This window comes from Xiphophorus hellerii, chromosome 18 (assembly GCF_003331165.1).
Source record: "Xiphophorus hellerii strain 12219 chromosome 18, Xiphophorus_hellerii-4.1, whole genome shotgun sequence".
Taxonomy (NCBI): Eukaryota; Metazoa; Chordata; class Actinopteri; order Cyprinodontiformes; family Poeciliidae; genus Xiphophorus; species Xiphophorus hellerii.
This window is the reverse complement of record NC_045689.1, coordinates 7,322,915-7,342,858: the sequence shown is the minus strand read 5'-3', so window position 1 is coordinate 7,342,858 and position 19,944 is coordinate 7,322,915. Positions and strand designations below refer to the sequence as shown.

The following is a 19,944-nucleotide window of genomic DNA, read 5'->3' as shown; positions in this document are numbered from 1 at the left end:
CCCTATTAAAGGCTCCTGAACTCATTCCTCCAGTGGTGCAGCTAGTAGGAAGAGGTTTTGTTAAGCTGTTTGGGAGGTTTGGTGCTCCCTTTGTGTCCTTTCTTTGCGTTGTTTTGAGTTTACTTAAGACTAACTTGTTTAAACATTTTAGTAATCTAATTCGCACTTAACATTCTTCTGTTTGTTAGACCTTTTTTTGTTAAATTGTATTGTGTTTTGGTTTTAATGAAACCATCCCTTTTGTAATAAATCATTTAAAATTCTTCTTGTCTCTGGACACATCTTTATGTTACCGCCCCTGAACCCCTAGACCTTGGGGGCGTAACACCTTGTAATTACCTATTTTAGTAGTTCAAACACAAAATGTACATTAAGATGAATTGATACACACAGTCTTAGTACTAAAGCAGATGCTAATGTCAACATTGTTGGGGATAGAGCTAATCAGCACCAATGAGAATAAATGTCGCTCCTAGATTTGCAAACACCAGCCAATAACATGCCAACTAGTATCTTTCAGCTTCCTTTTCAACTGTCTTTTTATTAATTCTTCAGCTTCCCAAACTGCATCTTCTATCAAATATTTTAGATATGCTGTCATTCGTATAAAACAGGCACATTTTCCACAAATAATCTAGAGTTACATTCCATAGAAAAATATATAAATAGGTGAATCCACAAATACTGAACCACAAATCAAGGTTCTCTATAGACTCTTTGATCAATATGACAAAGTTGTGGATCTGCAGAGAAATATATCATGATGAAGTTATCCACATCTGAGTTGGAACCCAAAGCAGTGGTTAAAGTAGAGAGGATACCTCCGAACATTTTCTCGGATAAGAGTTGGTTACCACAGAGACACAATGCAGGATGAGAGACGACCTTTGCCAAGCAGTCACATTGACTTCTTAAGCAAATACACCTTCTGTTTGGACATTAATAGATGACTTGTTGACAGTGGGGGTTGAATGAAAAGGGGGAAACTGATTCCAGATGAAAAAAGGAAGAAAGGCAGCAGCAGTTAAATAACCACTCATCACAACCCAGAGACGAGTGCAGAATACCATCTCTGAATGAACAACTCGATGAACCTTGAAGCAGATAGGCTAAAGCATTAGATGAATACACCAGAGGCTCCTCTTTTTCAGTAAGGATTAGGAAACTGTAGGTACAATTCAGACAGGCTTAGTACAAGTGGACGATGAAAGATCAAAACAACTGTGCCTGGTTCGTTGAGTCTCAGAAATAGCTGTGACATTAAGATGGTATGGTCTGACTTTGGTAGGGTTGAAGATATAATCAATTTTTTGATGCATCAGGACATGGACATCAACAACTGACTCAATTAAGAAAAACTTTGGTAAAGCTAAAATTAGCTAAAATGATAATGCCAGATCATAAGTCTAAATGAGAATTTAGAATTCTGGCTAAATAAAGATTAAAGAAATAAATATATGTTTATAAATATGCAGCCTTATTTTGAGGAACTGTGAAGCACGAGAATGTGGCACCAGAAAGTATATAATAAATATCACATCCATGCAAGTTGGTGAAGCTGGCGTAGTTGAGTGTGGGATATTTTCTTGGCACACTTTCTGTCTCGTAGTACAATTCAAGTTAAAGGAAATGTTTTAACACCACAGCATGCTTAAGTATTGTTGTTGACCACAATGTACCTGCCTTCTGATGGCCAGTACCATTCGGATGATGCACTATGTTCCAAAGTTCAAATCATCTCAAGCTGCTGTCTTGAAACACTTGTCCAGCTGAAACACTGACTTCTTTTAAATCTCAACTAAAAACCCACCTGTTTAGAATTGTATTTGAAATGTAATCAATTACAAATTTATTGATGGAACTTGACTTAATGCTGTGTTTTGATTATTGATTCTATGTTGCATTGTGTTTCTGTGTTTGATATGATGTAAAAGCACTTTGAAATGCCTTGCTGCTGAAATGTGCTATACAAATAAAATTTGATTGATTGATTGAACATGACGATGAGTTCGATGTACTCCCATGGCAATGACATTCACCAGATCTCAAACTGAAAGGAAACCTTAGGTGTGTGGAGGAACGGGAGATTTGAACAATTGATGTGCAGCTGATAAAGCTGTGAGATGCCATTATATCAATATGGAGCAGAATGTTTCCAATACCGTTTTAAATCCATGTCAGAAAGAATTTAGAAAGTACAAGGAGTACCTAACAAAATAAAGAATTACTTTAAAAACTGATTTTTAGAAATTCCTTTAAAAGAAAAGTCAGTACAAATCCATGAAAAATATATTTAATAAAACAAGAATTTGAAATATATCAGCTACACAAATGCCAATGAATGAGAGCTGTATTCTTGTTTCCATATCTTCTCTCTTCTTTTTTCATGGTAATTAGGAGCTAAAAATAGATTGCCATTTTCTTGGTTCAACATTTCTTAGCAACAGAAATTACCCAAGCTTTCACCTGGCACTGTTCACAAAAATATGAAATGGACAAAAACATAATCATTGTGCTCCGTGTTACTTTGTTTATGTGGTATTTTTCATTGACCTAAAGTAACCTTGTTCTTTTTTAAATCCAATTCAAAGCTAGAAAAAAAGTGTTCCCACGGGTACATCAAATATTATTGTTTCATTATCCTAGAAGTGCACTACAAATGGAGAGGTGGCTTATGCAAAGTTGAATTATACTTAGTAACATTTAATTGCTTCAAGTTTCAGTGTAACAGGAGAGATGCCTGCAAGGCAAGTAAAATGTTTGGACCCAAATTGCAGGCACATAAGTCTTAGCTCTATTAAATCCTCTTAACATGAGTTCATATGAAAGGAACTTATTTTAAAGTTCATGTCACAGAAGGAAAGTTTACAAAGTACAACATAATGCAAACTAAAGAAATAATTGATTTACAGAGATATATATTTTTATATATTTCTAAATAAACACTAACTAAAAATGAGAACGAAAAGACAGAAAACATAAGAATACTCCTTATTCTTGAAAGAATAAAACAAAATGTTTCGGCTTTTGTCCACTCTCCCTCTACAGCTTTATCTCTGGGCGGCTTTTTAGTGTCCAAAACTAGAACTGCCTGATTCAAGGCCCTCCCAAACCATTTATATATTAAATCAAGGTCTCATGACTTTCGGCTGACAAATTAACTTTACTCAATTGAAAGAATTCTTTTCTGTCTATTATAACACTTTGCCACTTTAGTTTAAGCTTCAGAGTCAAATGTCACTTTTTTAAAAAATAAAAGTTACCTGCTCAAGCTTTCAAGAAAGAATTAAAACATGGTTGAAATTATTCTCTCCTTCTAAGTATTCTGAAATTTCAAAAACAAAAATAACTTTTGAAACCCTAACAAGTCCAAAACAAGAAAAATGCAGTCGGATTTAATGTCAGACACTGAGATTTGTGTTTTATGAATTCTCTACACAGTGTATGTAAATACCAGATTTCTAGTTTCAATCTAAAACACACTATAAATATAAAAACACACTTTGACATTTCATGTGACAGAGAGATATTGTTACATTTAATGTCATGTGCCTTAAACTTCCTCTGCTGAAAAGCAGCTCACAACTGACATACTGAATGAAATGGTGTGAAAGAAAGAGAACAGCTTAATGTTTGCATTAAACAAAGCAAGTACAAAACATCTCATTTGAAATCAAAATTCATAGTAATGCAATGCGGTAGGCACACTAGATGGCATGCATCTTACAGGGGAACATTTATTACATTCCTTAGAGATTTGACTTTAATAAAGAAAAAAATGTAGGGATCTGATGCAACCCCTTTTTCCAACAAGACACTGTCTGTGGCCTTAAGAAATTTTCTGACCTATAATAAAACATTTTTACAAATCTACCTACATTTGTTCCATTTACTGACACCACTCAATTAAATTTTACTTTTTCTACACATACATATAATTTTATCAAATAAATAAATGATGTTTGATGTTTTTTGCTAAAATGTAACACCCTACCAGTATTAAGCACAAAAGACATACAACGCTATCTAACAAGGAACCCTTAATAATCAATCTGCTGCCCTTAAAACACTGCATTGTCTGCTTTTAACAAAATTCAGCAGCAGACTAATTACCAAGCAACACATTTGTTGTGCTTTTACTCCTCTGCATATTTTTCAGTGGTTTTAATGAACTCTCTTCTCAGATTGGTGCATAAAAGATTTTAACATCTTTGTGTACCTGCATAAATGTGTTCCATTAAAAAGTTACATTCTGACGATTCATCTTCAGCTTGAAAGTGAACCACATTTAGGCCTCTGCTCAGATGACTCACAAAGAATCCGTCACCATTACCGTATCCCTGTACTTTGAATTTGCCTTTGTTATTTAGTGAGGAATTAAAAAATAAAGTGCAGCTCTTTGGATAAGACCGCTCACCGTGTGCCTGTACATCAACACTGTGTTAAGGAACACTAAAGCTACTTTATCTTGTCAGGGAGACTCTGGTGATTTCAGATGAGAAGGTCTTCAAAGGGGAATGCTTCTATGCCCCCAGCTTAATGAGAGATGGGGGGGATCTCTTTGATGCAACAGTAGGGTGCATTGTGCCACTTTGATTCCATTTGGAAGGATTGTAACCGGGGAGCGGCCCTTCAGGTAAGCCTTCTTTCACCTGCGTACGATCACAATTGCCTGTCATCTGCCCAGCAGGGGTGGAAGTGTTGCTGTGTGAGGGGAGCCTGCAGACTGAACCTTGCACTCACGAAGCATACAGAAAGTTTCCAAATGCTAAAATCAAAGCCTTCTAACTCTATATTTGCTGTTTTGTCTATAAACTGTTTGCTGTGTTAGCCTTTTCACCAGATTAAGCATTGATCAAAAATTAAAGGAATGCTTAAATATGGGGTGGCAAAGATAAAGCCTACATGGACAATATTTTTCAGCACATTTTATATAGTTTATCAAACACTTAAGGCAAGAAAAAACGCTTCAGCTACTGGAGAAAAAAAATCCTTAGACTACTTATGTTTTTAAATTCTAATTAAAGACATATTTAATTTACTTTGCAAATATCATATACAAGGCCATGGTTCTCAACCAGAAAAAGGTTAACTGCTTCCTCTGACTCGAGGTCAGTCTCTGCCTCAAGCAAAGCAGCTGAGCTGTCTTGGTGGACTCTCTTGTTACAGAAATAGCTGAGCCAAAAAGTGAAGCTGCTGTTTTTCTGGTCAATGTTCAGATCTTAATCTGTGGTCATAAAGACAGCGATCATGACCAAAAGAACATCATCCCAAAACCAACCTGCCCCCAATAAGCTTATTCTGTATTGTGGCTGTACCCAACCTTTAAGATAACGTGACGAACTACATTGTCGGATGGAACAAAGGAGCTAATGGTCACAAAAGCATGCACATTTTGAGAATATGCTGAAATCATCATGCCAGGCATATAGTGGCCTGGCATGATGACATTCACCATCAAATTGTCAGGACATGTATATTCTTTTAAATTAAATGCCAGAAAAAAATGCCACATTTACCATGTCTTGTATGGAGTGATAAGACTAATAGAGCACGTCCCCTCCTGCACCTGTTGCTGTGCCCCGTCAGCTTGCTAGCTAGAAGATGTACGCTTTCTCATCCTTAGAAGGAAAGTTCCATTTCCAAATTTCATAAACTATAGTTGGCATGCTATGACTGACATCTATTATGCAGCCAACTGCACAGTCTGACTAACAATCCAGGGAATATCAGCTGTTTATGCACCTTCTGTTACTCTTTAATGAGAAGTATGGCAAGAAGAAATAAAATTCCTTGTTCTTTTTTTCAAATTAAAGCAGTTAAATTGTGTTGTGCATTTTTGCTTTCATTTTTTGTATAAATACAGTGATAACATTGTAACACTGTATCCTGTAAATCTCATGCCAGCCCAAAGCTAGTTACCATTTACCAAAAAAGGGCATGCAGTGGTTAATAGTTTAACATGTGCATTATTTTCAGCTTGTTTACTTGGAAGTTCTTGACACGGGGTCTTTGATAAGAGGCTGATACAGTGCCACAGCCTATTTTAGAGCTCTAAAGAAAAGATCAGAGTTATTACCCCTGCAAGTCTGCCGGAATGAAAAAAGCCAGATGTGCCAGCCTCCACCATAAATCACCGGGGGTGCCGCCTTTGGACTGAGTTAGGAGATTTCCTGTTTAAAAGGCACAGACAACACATTTAACAAAACTTCTGACAGGGACGTTCATGGCTAGGGGAAAGAAACACTTAAACACTAAGTGGAGCAGTACATTAGCAGTAATAGCCAGCAAAGGACATTGTCCTTAACTTTATTCACATATTTTCTTTTGCCACATTTACACAAGGCATCCAAAAGGTTGTCTTCTGTCCAATTTAATGGGTTTTTTTTCTACTGAAATAAATGTAACCTTTGCTTTTGTCCTTACTTTCTGGTTAGGGTTTTGCTCATAAACACAGACTACCACCTCAGTCTTCAGGCTTTAATCCTGTAGAATATCTGTAGGATGAACTGAGAGAGTACTGAAAATGACTAAGGACAACATAGAGAAACTGTGCAAAGAGGAATGATCAAGGGATTCTCTGTATACTCAAAGTTTCAGAAATTTTACGAGAATTGTGTCGTCCTATCTGCAGAAAGGTATTGTACGAAGTGTCACCAGCAAACTACCATTAAAACGTTTAGCAAAAATGTTGACTGACATTATTCCACTCCAATTAAAATGAAAAGTTTATTTTATTTTTTTTCCGAGGTTGAAATTAAATCTAAAATTTGCTGTCTCACACAAATGAGTTGTTGATGATGAAAATTGTTTGTTACATAAAATGTGATCAGTGATATCCAACGTTAGATTTCAAACCAAACAATTGTGATGACTACAGCTGTTTTTGTTTACACACAGCGCTTCCCTTTAGTAAACGGCGACAGAATGCTACAAATGTAAAACTAAAGTGCAACAATTTCATTCCGGCATGAAACAAACTTCCATCTCTCGCCTGAAAGTAACATGTTTCATTTTTCCTCTACGCCTCCAAAATGCAAACTGTTGTGCCTTTGTACATCCTCCCTAGTGTGCCACTCAGTGTGACAATCACTCTGACTGACAGAGTAAACAAAGAGTTCTCCGAAACAGACCTCAGACTGAATCCGAACACATTTTCCTGCCCAGTCTGAGGGAGAAGCAGCTTTTAATCCCTTTATCAAAATCTAGCCGCAAAAAATATCCGAGCTCCTCACCGAGCTTACTGCTTCACTCAGCTTTATTGCTAAACGAGTCACATAATGTGACCCCGTATTTCATTTCCACTACATGAGTTAAAATTCATATAAGTAGTCAAAGCTGCAGCAATACATTATAAATGCTATAATCCTGCAACACAAACTCAGTCTTAGTCACAGTACCAACAGGCGCAGACACTGAGAAAAACACATACACACACCCACACAGGGAAGGAGAATGATGTCAGGCCAAATGCTATCTGAGGGAGGATGGGGGATGGTTATACAAGCATGTTTACAGGACATTTCCTGTGGCTGTGCCTTGGGAGCATCATCTGTCCACAGACAAACAAATACAAGAGTCCCCAAAGCCCAACACTTTGTAAGGTTGTAAAAACAAAAATAGAAAATCTACACTTTAACTGGTTATTTAATTAAAAGGCAGCTAATTACGGCTGAATAAAACTATATGACCACATCAGAACACGTTTCAAATAGGAAAAACGCTGTTTACAGATTGGCTAAATGCTGTTGTTTTTCCAATAACGACCCCATGCGTGTCAGCCATTCATTATTGCATCTGTCCCAGGAAGGAAACATCAATGTGTGGCGGGTGAACAGGCGTGGGCACCGGGATGGTGGCAGAGACACAGTGTCAGATAACATAACAATTTCTCGTTAGGTATCTGCCAAATCAACATCACAGAAATATCAAGAGATTTCGATTTTGTAAAAGGACCTATAAGAAAAATCCAAAATCAGCGATCATTGTCCTGACAGTTATAATGGCAAAAGTAAAAAATAAAAACATTATTGATGCGCTTATTGTCAGAACTGATGGTTAAATGTTGGCAAATATGTCAAACTTTTTCAACAAAATGCACACTGACTTAGACTCCAACTTTACTCTGGATGTTTCTTTTTCCTCCAAATGCTACAATAATCATAAATTCCACTTTAATTTCATCGTCCCTTTCTTTGAAAATTTAAGATGATCCATTCAGATCTGCTTTACATGAATAGAAAGCTTTCTCGTTTCTTCCCCATTTTGGAGTGGGCAGGAGAAATTGGCCTCTACTTGACATATTTACATCCCAGGGAAAGAAGAACTCAGGTAAAGTTTAAATAAATATGGGTGTCAAAAAATATTACAAAAGTTGTTATAATTATCAGTTCAATTATGATTTTAACCCCCCACCCCCTATATGTACTCATAATCATGGTAGATATTTTCAACTTTATGCAGATACAGTAAATATGAAATCTGAACACATTCCTGATATCCTTGGTGACCGAATGACAACAAGCCAAAAATAATAGGCTTTGTTTAAAAAGTTACACATTTAACAGCAATAAAATATTTAGACTGAAGGCAGTCAAGCCAAACAGTGTTTTAAAGGCCAAGAATTATTGGCCTACAACAATAATTACATAGAAGATTACTACAGGATTACCACTGTGGTCTCTGTTTGATAACATGAGGAAATGTGCTGCAACACAACTGCACCCAACAGGTCAATCTATTAAATGGGATATTATCATAGGAGCCGTGTTTATTCTCTTTCTTCTAAAGATTTGATGAAAAAGGCCGACATGACTTTTTGAAGTTTTTTTTCTGGATTATATAAATGTATGAAAAATGGGCTAATTTAAAGCTGATCTTACACAACAGAGATTAATTTAGCCAACCTTACCTCATGGGAAAAACATTTCCTCTGTTTGATAGTTTAAAGGGATTTAAATACAGTGTCTGAGGGGAATTCTTGTCTTTGCCTGGAAACGTGTGGATAAAACGAAACTGATGTCTGATGGTTTTATTTGTTAAGCCACCTATCAACCCCGAATCTGAACACACTAAAAATAGCAAGAATGGGAAAAGAAAAATGAGTTAGCAGAATAATGAATGTAGCACCAGCTTTTATCCAGCTTATTTTTTGGACAAGAACCTGCAAAAAACGTATCTGAAGAACAAAGAAAACAAAAAAGAAAATTTGTTTGCTTTTTCTCATACTATAACTCTAGACATTTTACCTGAGGGCCGGGTGGAAAATGTCTACAAAAATCTTTTGAATATTTGCTGCCCTTCCAGAATGTTGTTAAAAGATTTTCATTTTTTTATACTAATATCTGTGTAAAACCAATGGAACATATTTTCAAGTTTCTCCTATATAAATATTGTATTATCTGCATGTATTTACACATGATTTACACATGATTTCAAATCATGTGTAAATCATGTGTAAATCCCCCTGCCCCCATATGGGGGGATAAATCTGAAAATGTACCAAACTGTGACCTTAAAATCTAAGCGAATCCCAATTTTGTTTTATATCCATAAGAGAGACTTCCAAAAGCTGCAGGACATCGGCACTCCAACAATGCAGTTTGAGAGAGACCACCGACTTAGATCATTTCTGAAAATCTAACAATGTGACATTCTTGTCAAATCTTACAATTGCGATGTTACAATAAACCCAAAATGTTCTTATAACTCACAGTTTTTACAATGTTCCCATCACTTTCCCTGGGTTGTATGAACTTGATGACTATTATGACTATTATGTGGGCACACTTCCACTAATGTGCTAATAACAAAACAATTTTTTGTTTAGCACTTTAGAGTATTTGTTAAACTTGAACACATTTAGCCCACTTAAGCTCCTCTAAAATTGTCCAGATAAGTTATAGAGGACTAATTTAATTACCCATTTTGCAAACATTCAGTCGAATGACGTTCGAGGTCTGCGTTGAAGTTTTGGTTATTGACTGAAGAATTCTTCATGTAGATATTTATATTCATTCTCTCATTTTGAAGTGGGTGAACAATGTTTATGCAGCAGTTTGCTTTCTCTCGCCACGTTCTCCACATTCTGATGTGGTGCAGCCAAAACATTTACTCTGTTCTCAGAATGCATCACTGTAGAACTACACCTCGACGTTCCACAGAAAACAGTTTACAATCTACTTATGTCCTGGTGCTTTCTGATAGAAAGCCCCACTGAGGTCAAATAGGCAAAATCAGCCACAGAGTTGATTGAATTTAGCACTTTAGCACTCCACTAAGCAACATCTAGGTTGATGTAGCTTTTTAGCACAGACCTAATGTTTATGATTGCTGCTTTAGAGTTAGCACAACTAACTTTTAGTTAGCAGGTTCCACCACTAAATTACTTGACTTATTTTAGTTGAACAAATACTGGATCCAAGCAGTTCTCCAGAAGAGTGTACATCTCCAATTGTTATTGAAACCTAATATCTATAGGTTCAACATACAGTACATCAGTATATCAGCAAAGTCCCAACGAACTAACAATGTCAAACAATCTATATATACCAAGAACTGCATCCTAGGGACATTTCCTTTGTTTCCCCATCATATACAGGGACTATAAATGTCTCCACATTTATTTTATGTTTTTTTCATATGGTTACAATTAGGTTTGTGGCTTTGTGCCCATAGAGCTCAGCTGAAAACTTGCCTACCTACTAATTATTTCCCTTGTCTATGTGGCTGTTCACATTCAGCTCACAAAGGGATAATTAGTGTCTTTATTGTACTGAATTATAGCAGTCAAGCAAGAGGGATTAATAAAAGTCAGCAGTTGTTATCTACACCAGGTGTGAACAGTAGCTGCCAACCACAGACATGGCTCCACTAATGACAGCAGCTGCTGCAAGATCTTACTTGCACCTGATCAAACTGCAACAAACAATTTCAATGCACTGTATTTGGAATGTGTAATAATTATATTAATAATATAGATTTGAAATTTTATTCAATACTATTTAAGAGACATTAATTACAACATGTGCATAGCTATACATTCATACAGTCAATGTGTGGCTTTAAAACTGATCCAGCTTCTTAGTGTAGCTTTTAAAGGAACTCACAGAGAGCATGCTCCAAGATTCTCAGTTTTTCTTGCCTAGGTGTCCACTGTCTCTTCATCTAATCTCAAAGTGACTGCACAGGTGTTAAGGTCAGGACTCTGTGGGAGCCGGGCCATCTGTTGCACTGCCTCTTGTTCAGCTCCTGGCTAAAGATATTTCATCCTCACTGTTCCTGTATGTTGGGCGTTGTTGTCATGGTGCAGGAATTTTCACCCCAGTCAGTTCTCTTGCAGGAACTTTTGTAAGGATGACTCAGAATTTAATAAAGTAAGGGGCCTTTCTTTGTTGATGCAGGGAAACATGCACAGTCACAATTTCTCTATTAAGACCTTCATTATTACAACAATAGCAAATTAATTTACCATATTTTTTTAAGAATAATTTGTCAATACTGATGATGAATACATCAGTATTGACGTTCCAAATAAGCAAAGTTTGGCAAGCATAAAAATACACAAGTTAAAAGAAAACGTTAAAAAGTTTAGTGCAAAGTTGAATGCTAAGGTGCTCTTTGGTATTAAACCTTTTGCACAGGATATTGATGTCCTGATACTACCCATCCTCACACCCATTAATAAAACATTTCGGAGGATATTGGTGTCCAGCAGAGCTGCAATGCTCACTGCCTGAACAGCTTCTCTGCTAGACAGATATAAAATAGCATTGGCCCTATACTTCCATGGGAAATACAAAATCATTCACACAGAAGTAAGACATGATGACCCAAATGGTTAAAAGCTCCAGAAGGTAAACTAGACTGCAGCTTCTTTTTATTTTTCTTTTGTTTTGTATGTTGTGTAGTGTGGCAATCAAAATAAACTTAGTAATAATTCTAATTCTAATATTGTGAATTATCTAATATTCACAATATTAGATAATTACACAATAGAAAATTGTATCTTTACTCATTTACTTACACGTTTTGCACATTTATGAAATATGAAGATGTGAACTTTTAACTGAAACTTGTGGACCTCCGGCTGCTTGAGCTCAAGATTTTAAAACGTTTTTAGCATGACAACATACACAAACACTGTGGCAGTACTCTTTACCATACTAATAAAACTCAATGTTTTTAAAATGACTGATTAGGGAACACTTTTAGTCACTCTTAAGTCATGTTGAAACTTCCTCCCAAAGTTATCTCCCTGCAGCATCTTATTACTGAACCAATCTTTCTCTAGATAAACAGTGGCAAAGAAGCTTTAAAGTTGCTGCAAATGTTCTCAGAATTGCTACTGAGAACATTTGTTAAAAGTTGTCTGAAACTTTTAGTCTCAGACAAGAATAATTCAATAACTCCTGTTATCTAACTACACTAAGTACACCGACTTCCTGTTCAAATCAGCATTTAGTTTCTCATTCTCTCACATCATAATATCTTTTACTTCCTTCACTGATAAGAAAAGATCAGAGCCTTTCAGGATGTAGGCCCTTAGGAGGCGGAGTAACATTCCACTATTGAGCTTGGCTGATGTATTAGTATTATCCTCTCTATTTAGCAAAACATGCTTCTCTGAAGACTATTTTTAAAAAATAGTCTTTCTTCAACTTTTCCCATCTTCATTTTAAATCACACCTGTTTAGATAATCGCTGCTGGCTTTTTCAAACTCCTGCCATCCTTTCAGTTGGTTTTCCTTTTTATTTTCAACAATGTTATAACTTCAGTCATTGCAGACCAGCGCAGTTGCCAAGCAACTACACATTTGCTATGTTTACACTAGGGACAAGCTTATAATACTGCAGTCATACAATATGACAGTGAGGAAAATATCAATATACATCTGGGAATAATCATGAAGAGGACACGCAGAAAATGCAAATCATAAGCACACAGCTAAATGGAACAGAGGATAGAAAAAAAATGGAAAGGTTAAGACAGTAAAACAAATGGATTTGTTGCCATAAATACAACCAATAAGATTGCTGAGCAATATGATCAACTTGCTAAAATCTATAGAGATGAAAACAAATGTTTCAGGTTTCAAAGAGATGTTGGGGGAAAAAAAAAAACAGCCTGATTTTCCTCATTACAATCAACATCTTTTCATTTGGTTCAGGCAGAAACGCACAGAAAATGGATAAACATGCATCTTTAATTAGCTGGAAATGGGGACTGCATAGGTGCAGTTTCAGTTTTTTTTTTTTTTACATTACTGAAAAGTTATCTGCTAGTGTTTACAGAGATTGAGTAGACATTAATTATTTAAACAGCCATGACCACATTGCTCTTTATTTGAATTTTAGCATGCTGTTAATGCTGATGTCATCACCTACTGGTACATATATCAGCATTTTTGTTTAATACAATCATAGACATGGCTGTCATGAACAAAGGACAGCTGTTTTTTTGCTTTATTTACACACTGATATATGTCTTTGTAGACTTTGTATTGTAGTCCCAAATATTTTGTATTAATTGCAAATTTTCATTGTAAGCTATGTCTGAAGTTTACTACCAACTGTCCTTTAAGTAAATCACCCTGTAGCAATCAGAATACCTTTTTTTGTGAAAACTTAAAATGTGATATTGTGAGAGTTATGGCAGAAATATCTCATGTTTTTAAAAAAGTAAATCACAACTGATCACAATGTTCCTATTAAAGATGTATTTATACCTAGGAACATAGATTTTCACCTATCTGTGCAAATTTTCTAGAGCTAAACTCAAAAACTGAACTTTAATTTAAAAGTTATACACCACCAGCATACAAAGTGCTCTCTTGCTCTGTATGATTTAGCTTATGACTGCTAAAGGATAGGGAGGAAAATAAAGCTGATGCATCAGCATAAGAGAATTAAAAGGCAACAGACTGAATCTTCTATATAGACAATATCACAATCTCTTTGCTTTGGCAGTTCTTCAACATGTTCTAATCCTCCCCAATCTAATACCATCTTATCACCCACTCTCACTGGTTAGCCATTTTCAAAGAGTTTCTACTTAAGCAACATTCAGCCGAATTTTCACGCAAGTTTTCAAGAGGCTGCAGGTGAATTCACCTTTTCTGCTGCTTAAATGCACAAGTGTTAATTTCCTGTTCACTAGATGCAAATGATGATGAAAAAATGAGCCACCCCAAATGACAAATGACCAACATTAAAAAAATAAAGGTGGTAATAACTTTGCTGATGGATCCAAAATGATAGTGCTGTGTAAGCTCTGTTCATGTGGTGCTGCATTATGAGACAGCTTTGGGCAACATTTTTTCTGAGATGCTGTTTTGACACGTGCTAAAATCTTCTTTATAAGATTTTGTCAACAATTGACTGAACAGTTCCCTGGCATGACATTGGAAAGATAAAGTCGGAACATTTATCCAATTTGTATTTCACAAAAACAGTAGGTAGACAGAATGTATGCTAACTTAAATGTTTAATAATTAACTGAAAAGAATTTATGAGTAGGTGACCAGGGTGCACATCTTTCCAAATGATCTCTGAAAATAGGAAACAGCTCCACTGTGAGTATTCAAGGGTAAGTGGATAATGGACAATGGACGAGAACGATTTCATACTCCGAAACCCTGAAGCAACCCAGTAAGCAAACATAGACGATAAAAGCAAAGATGACAGGTAGCTGAATGAATGGAAGTAGCACATCAATAAAAATGGGCTTGAACAAGGAATGGAAGAAAACTAACAATACATACAGTATATGAAGAGTGGCTAAGGAATGGAGAAGAGGTGAATTGACAAACGAATGACTAATAGGTCAAATTAATGATATATCAGCCCTAAAACTAAGCCATAAGCTAAACAATGTTCTAATCAAAAAATGTAACAAAACTCAACCAAAACACAATTAAAAAAAACTCATGACAGATGTTTCCCTTTCTTTTTATATTGGTAATACCTTAAAGACAAGATGCAATGAGGCAAAGACAATGTGATTAATAAGCTGACAGCCTCATCTGTCATCCTCAACATACTGCAAACTAAGTACTACAATTTCCATAGCATACTTTTTCCCCATGCAGGTTCCACTCTGGAGTATTTACAGCTGTTGAAACAGATTTATTTTTGTTTTTCACATGTTTACGTGCAAATATAAGCAATGTCTGGGCTTGATTATCAAGACACCAAAAAAATTGGTGTAATCTTCTCCCTTCGACTGTTCTAATAATCTATATTTACTGAAAACACCAAGGACCAAAATTATGCTTTGAGAACAACAAACTCACAACCAGATTATACAGACTGAAATTATACTTTTGGAAAATGTTGAATGTTTTGAATTCCATCAAAAGATCCGTCTGACCAACATTGTGTTTGAAGATTTACATAAAACTCTAGCAGCAGAGTAAAAGCAGTTATAACATATACTTCAAAAGGTGTAATCATTGAACTATTTACATATGATAAAAACATACTGAAGTATTCAAAAGAATGTAAGGCTCACAGCAAAGTTGTTTTTGCTCAAATCTAACTTTTCCAACTCCCTTCAGAAGTTACTAAAGTTAAAATCAGATATGTATACATACCGAATAAAAGTCAAGTACATCTTTATTTCTGACTGTGACATCAAAGCAGACCAAATTTCTCTCGTTTTGTCAGAATTTACCAAATTATACATATAGACAAAATTGCTAAATGAGAGAAAGATGGATGTCAGATTTATTTACTGTCTTTAAAATCAGATATTTACTTACAGAATGACTTCCTGTATCTGGGGAAAGCGTAGACATATTTCAGTTGTTTGACACGAATGAAAAAGTCAAAGGAAATCAATCAAGATATCAGGAGAATTAAGGAGCTGTAAAAGTCTGGTTCATCCTTGGGAACAATTTCAAGATGCTAGAAGGTGTTGCAATCAGCTGATCAAATAATTTACGGAAGTATAGAAATGATGGGAATATCCAATCCTCATACAGGAAGGATATGGGTTTCATGTCCCAGAGACCAACATATTTTGTTATGAAATGAACCGATTGAAGCCAGAACAAAAACCAAAGGATTTGTGAAGATAAAACAGAGTCATTATTACCCACAGTGAAATGCAACCTGTACCAACATGGACATGAAAGGCCACTCAGCAAGAAAGAAGACTTTACTTCAAAAGAAAGATAAAAAGCTAGATTGCAGCAGCAAAGACCTTTGTTTTGGAGATACTGGTGAAACTAAAGTGGAACTGTTTGGCTATTATTACAAATGTTGCATCTGGAAGAAAAACAGGGATGCTGGTCACATCCAACTGCGAAGAATGGGAGTGGCAGCATCAGCTGCCACTCCCTGGGGCTATTTTGCTACATGAGGACTTCATACACTTCATAAAACAGTGTAAAAGTATATATATCATTTTGTTCTGAGGTAAAATATGATAGTAAAATGATAGTACACTTTGCAAAGAAAACAAAAGAAGTTTTGGGTTTGGGAATGCAAATCTGTGCCCCACATATTCAGTCTCAACGTGGATGTTTTCCATATTTAAAGGCTGTCTACATTTCAAATCCTTCTCCTTTACAGACCCATGTCTGACTTTAGGAGACTAGACAGCGATTCCCACGTGTGTACATCAGAACAGGAAGTCCAGTCTCATTAGTAGGATGGAATTCTGGACTGTGCTTGGAGAGAGGGAGAGAGAGAGAGAGAGAGAGAGAGAGAGAGAGAGGACAATGACCCCTGATAGAAAGTGACAGCATCCTCACAGTTTCGACTTATGCACAGATTAAAAATTACAATTTACCCACCTCTGATGGGTGACCACTGAATAGAGAAGTAGGTCGTTATTAAACTGATGTAACAAAAAAGTCTGTCTCGGTACTAACCATATCTGACCATGGCCTTCTGTCTGGAAATACGTGCAAAGTAAAAGAATTCATCCCACCAGTACCTCCGTTCTGAATCTGGTGTTTATTTTAGGATCTAAAAACATCCAGCTTACACATGCAAAGGAGACAGAGTCAGAATCAAACAACTTTGGCATAATTAATTATTTGCGGGTTTTGTGTTGATTTTAGCTCTTTAGTGGTAATATTACTGTTTTCAATGGGAGACCGCAGCTTTTTCACAGAGCGACCATTCATGCTTCGCTGTAATGAATGCATCACTGATTGCAAGGCGCCTGTAGCTCAGGTAGTTACACCTTTATTTCTGGATTCAAGAAAACAAAAGGAAAATAAATCATTTCGTGTAGAACAACTTACTCTTGAGAGCAGTGATCAGCATATTTCCATCCTTGATGAGCTCCTTGATGAATTTATTGGTCCGCTCCAGCTCTATTTCATGGTATTTGAGGCGCTCCCTGAAGTCCGGGCTGTCCAGAAAAGAGTCACTGAACTCCAGCGCCGGGAGTCCCATCGTTTCCCACAGTAACGGCGCCGGCTTTTCCAAACTTTCTAACTCGAGGAATAAAAGTTTCCCCCGCCGTTCACATCACGCAGCTCAGATGTGGATGCAAACTTCTCAGAGTTCTCTAAAAAGCGGTTTTCCTTCCCCACTTCTTCCTTTACTTCCGCTTTGGATTTTCTCAGCATTTTTTTACTGCTACCTTTTCTTAGAAATAGTGGTCGCATGACTCCTGCTGGTTAGTTCTAGATATTTAGCAACAGCTGGATCGCCCACCTTCTGCAATAAAGTTTGAAGGGGCTTGCCTAGCGTTATTGTTGCTTCTTCTAAGATGAAGATGCGGTAATAATTGTATCTCTTCTAATCTTATAAACTTCAATGTTCCTACAGGATAAATAAATGCATAATAGATTAGAACTAATTATATGTGACCTTTATTTAACCAAGCAAAAACAGTTTAAGAACAAATGAATTATTTGTAACTGTGGCCTGGAAAGGGAAAGGACTTTTAATGTTTAATTAAAATATTTCTTGAATGAAAATACAATTGATCGGTTTGTATGAATATAACACATTACAAAAGCTATAAAAATCATAATGCGCACATTGTATAAATATCCAATTTGATGTGTTTGTTCTAATCTACTAACACAGTCCTTAATAAAATATGAACAAGTCCTGAGCTGAATGAATCTCACTCCCAGTTCAGCAAGTTATGATTCTGTGTTTAGCATTTAGGCCATCAAGGAGAGGTGGGTAAAGGAGCCAAACATTGTACTCAAGTAAGCTTAGCAATACCTCAATATACTTTTACTTAAGAAGTAAAAAGTTGTCATTAAAACAATTCCTCAAGTAAGAGTAAAAACACTATCTAGTAAAATGTCTATTTCAATACAACGTACTTGAATGGAACACTTTAATCTGATTTAATTTGAGAATATTATGTAATCATCGTGAACAAAATGTCACATTTTGTGTAGGTTCAGGTACTTTGATAAAATGAAAAATAAGCACATTACATCATAACAAAATAAATTCCGGCAGAAGACACATTCCTTATCTCAGTTTTCCACAAATCTCTGAAAACCAATACTTATGATAGGTTGTAGCACATTCAGCTTTTGTTGTCCCCAGTGTGGTAATAAACCCAACTTATGTCCAACTAGAGAAACTCTGCATTATAGACAAATACATGACAGTTTTTAATTTTGTTGCTGAAGGATTTGAGCTATCTGTGCTGGATAAGAATCTAGCATAAATGAATAAACAAGCAGTTAATTTTTGTAGCACATGCACAAAATTTGTATTCCCGTCAGTCTCAAATTTAAACTCAGCATACAAAATTATTTGTCTATATTTAATTCATTGATTCCATTCCATCTTATTGTCACAGTTTAAGACCTGAACAGTTAATAATCCAGGTAGGCTTATGTACAGAAACTGTGCGCAACAATCTGTCAGGTTAGAATTAGCAGTGGCTTGAGGAGAGAGATCTGAATTAATACCTCGGTAAATGGAAGTAATTAAGCTAGAATATAATTGCAGTCTGGATTTTTCACATCTTCCTGTTGCAGCAGGAACAGGCTCCAGAAATAATGTCACACTACAATGAGAATTTGTGTAAGAATGAACAAGAGGCTTTGTCACCAATGGCACTAAGTCTTTTGGATGACTTTCTCGACTTATGGTGCTTTACAGCAATGAGGGTACGGGGCTTTGTCATCATGAGAGAGAGAAAAAACCATCTCAATAGAGAGATGGATATTGTGGCTTTGACTAGAACTAGCACACGCAAATGAAAATACATTAACAACTTGATGGCTCACAAGAAACAGCATTTCCTCTGTTGCATTTGGATGGTAGTTCTGCTCACTTATTTTGAAATAACAGCTACTTTACACATAGCATGCAGTTATGGTAGGAGGCTGAAATTTACTTTTTGAGATGAATCTCTAACTATGTAAACTGCCCACTTTGAAAAACTTATCAGCAATCTTCTAGCATAATTCTTGTTGAGTATTGGCAGTCTTCCTTTTCAGAGACTGTAGCAGGAGCAGGAGTTTCTCAAACACACAGAGGCTCAAATTAAAATTTCTTTTAAGTCATATTTATTATACACTGCATTTTTATAGTAACTGAAGGTAACCGTTACTTGATTGTGGTATAAATTGGCACTATATGCATGGACAATACTTAATACTTCCCCTTTAAAAGGTAGATCATTGGTAGCAAACTAACCAATTTAAATGAACTCTGAAGAGGGGCCAGATATCCACTCAGATGTTTGACCTGTTGATGGTGACAGAAATTGTATTTTTAAAAAACAACTTAACTGGATAAATTTAAAGTAATGTCAGTAGTGTTGGAATGATTAGTATGTGCACTTTTGACCCCACTGTCATTAGGTAGGTTGAAATTTGATTTAAAGTCATCAAAGGCCTCTTTGAAAGCTTAAAATAAATGTGACATTTCTGCTCACAGTGGCTGAACTTTTTAACTGATTTGTCAATTTCAATGCTTTTCTTTCTGCTTCTCAAACCTGGTCAA

At 36.0% G+C, this 19,944-nt stretch overlaps 1 protein-coding gene across 4 annotated transcripts in view; it reads right to left on the bottom strand.

Moving 5' to 3' along the window:
* The window catches only part of arhgap42b (Rho GTPase activating protein 42b), a 101,589-nt gene extending 83,997 nt beyond the window's left edge, over positions 1-17,592 (bottom strand). For 3 of the 4 annotated variants that reach the window (XM_032545855.1, XM_032545856.1, XM_032545859.1), the window contains exon 1: positions 17,256-17,592. In XM_032545855.1, the coding sequence (XP_032401746.1) occupies positions 17,256-17,409 (154 nt within the window). In that variant the 5' untranslated portion in view covers positions 17,410-17,592. The remainder of the gene's footprint in view (positions 1-17,255) is intronic. The other variant, XM_032545858.1, reaches the window with a different exon arrangement.
* Between the last annotated feature and the right edge of the window lie 2,352 nt (positions 17,593-19,944).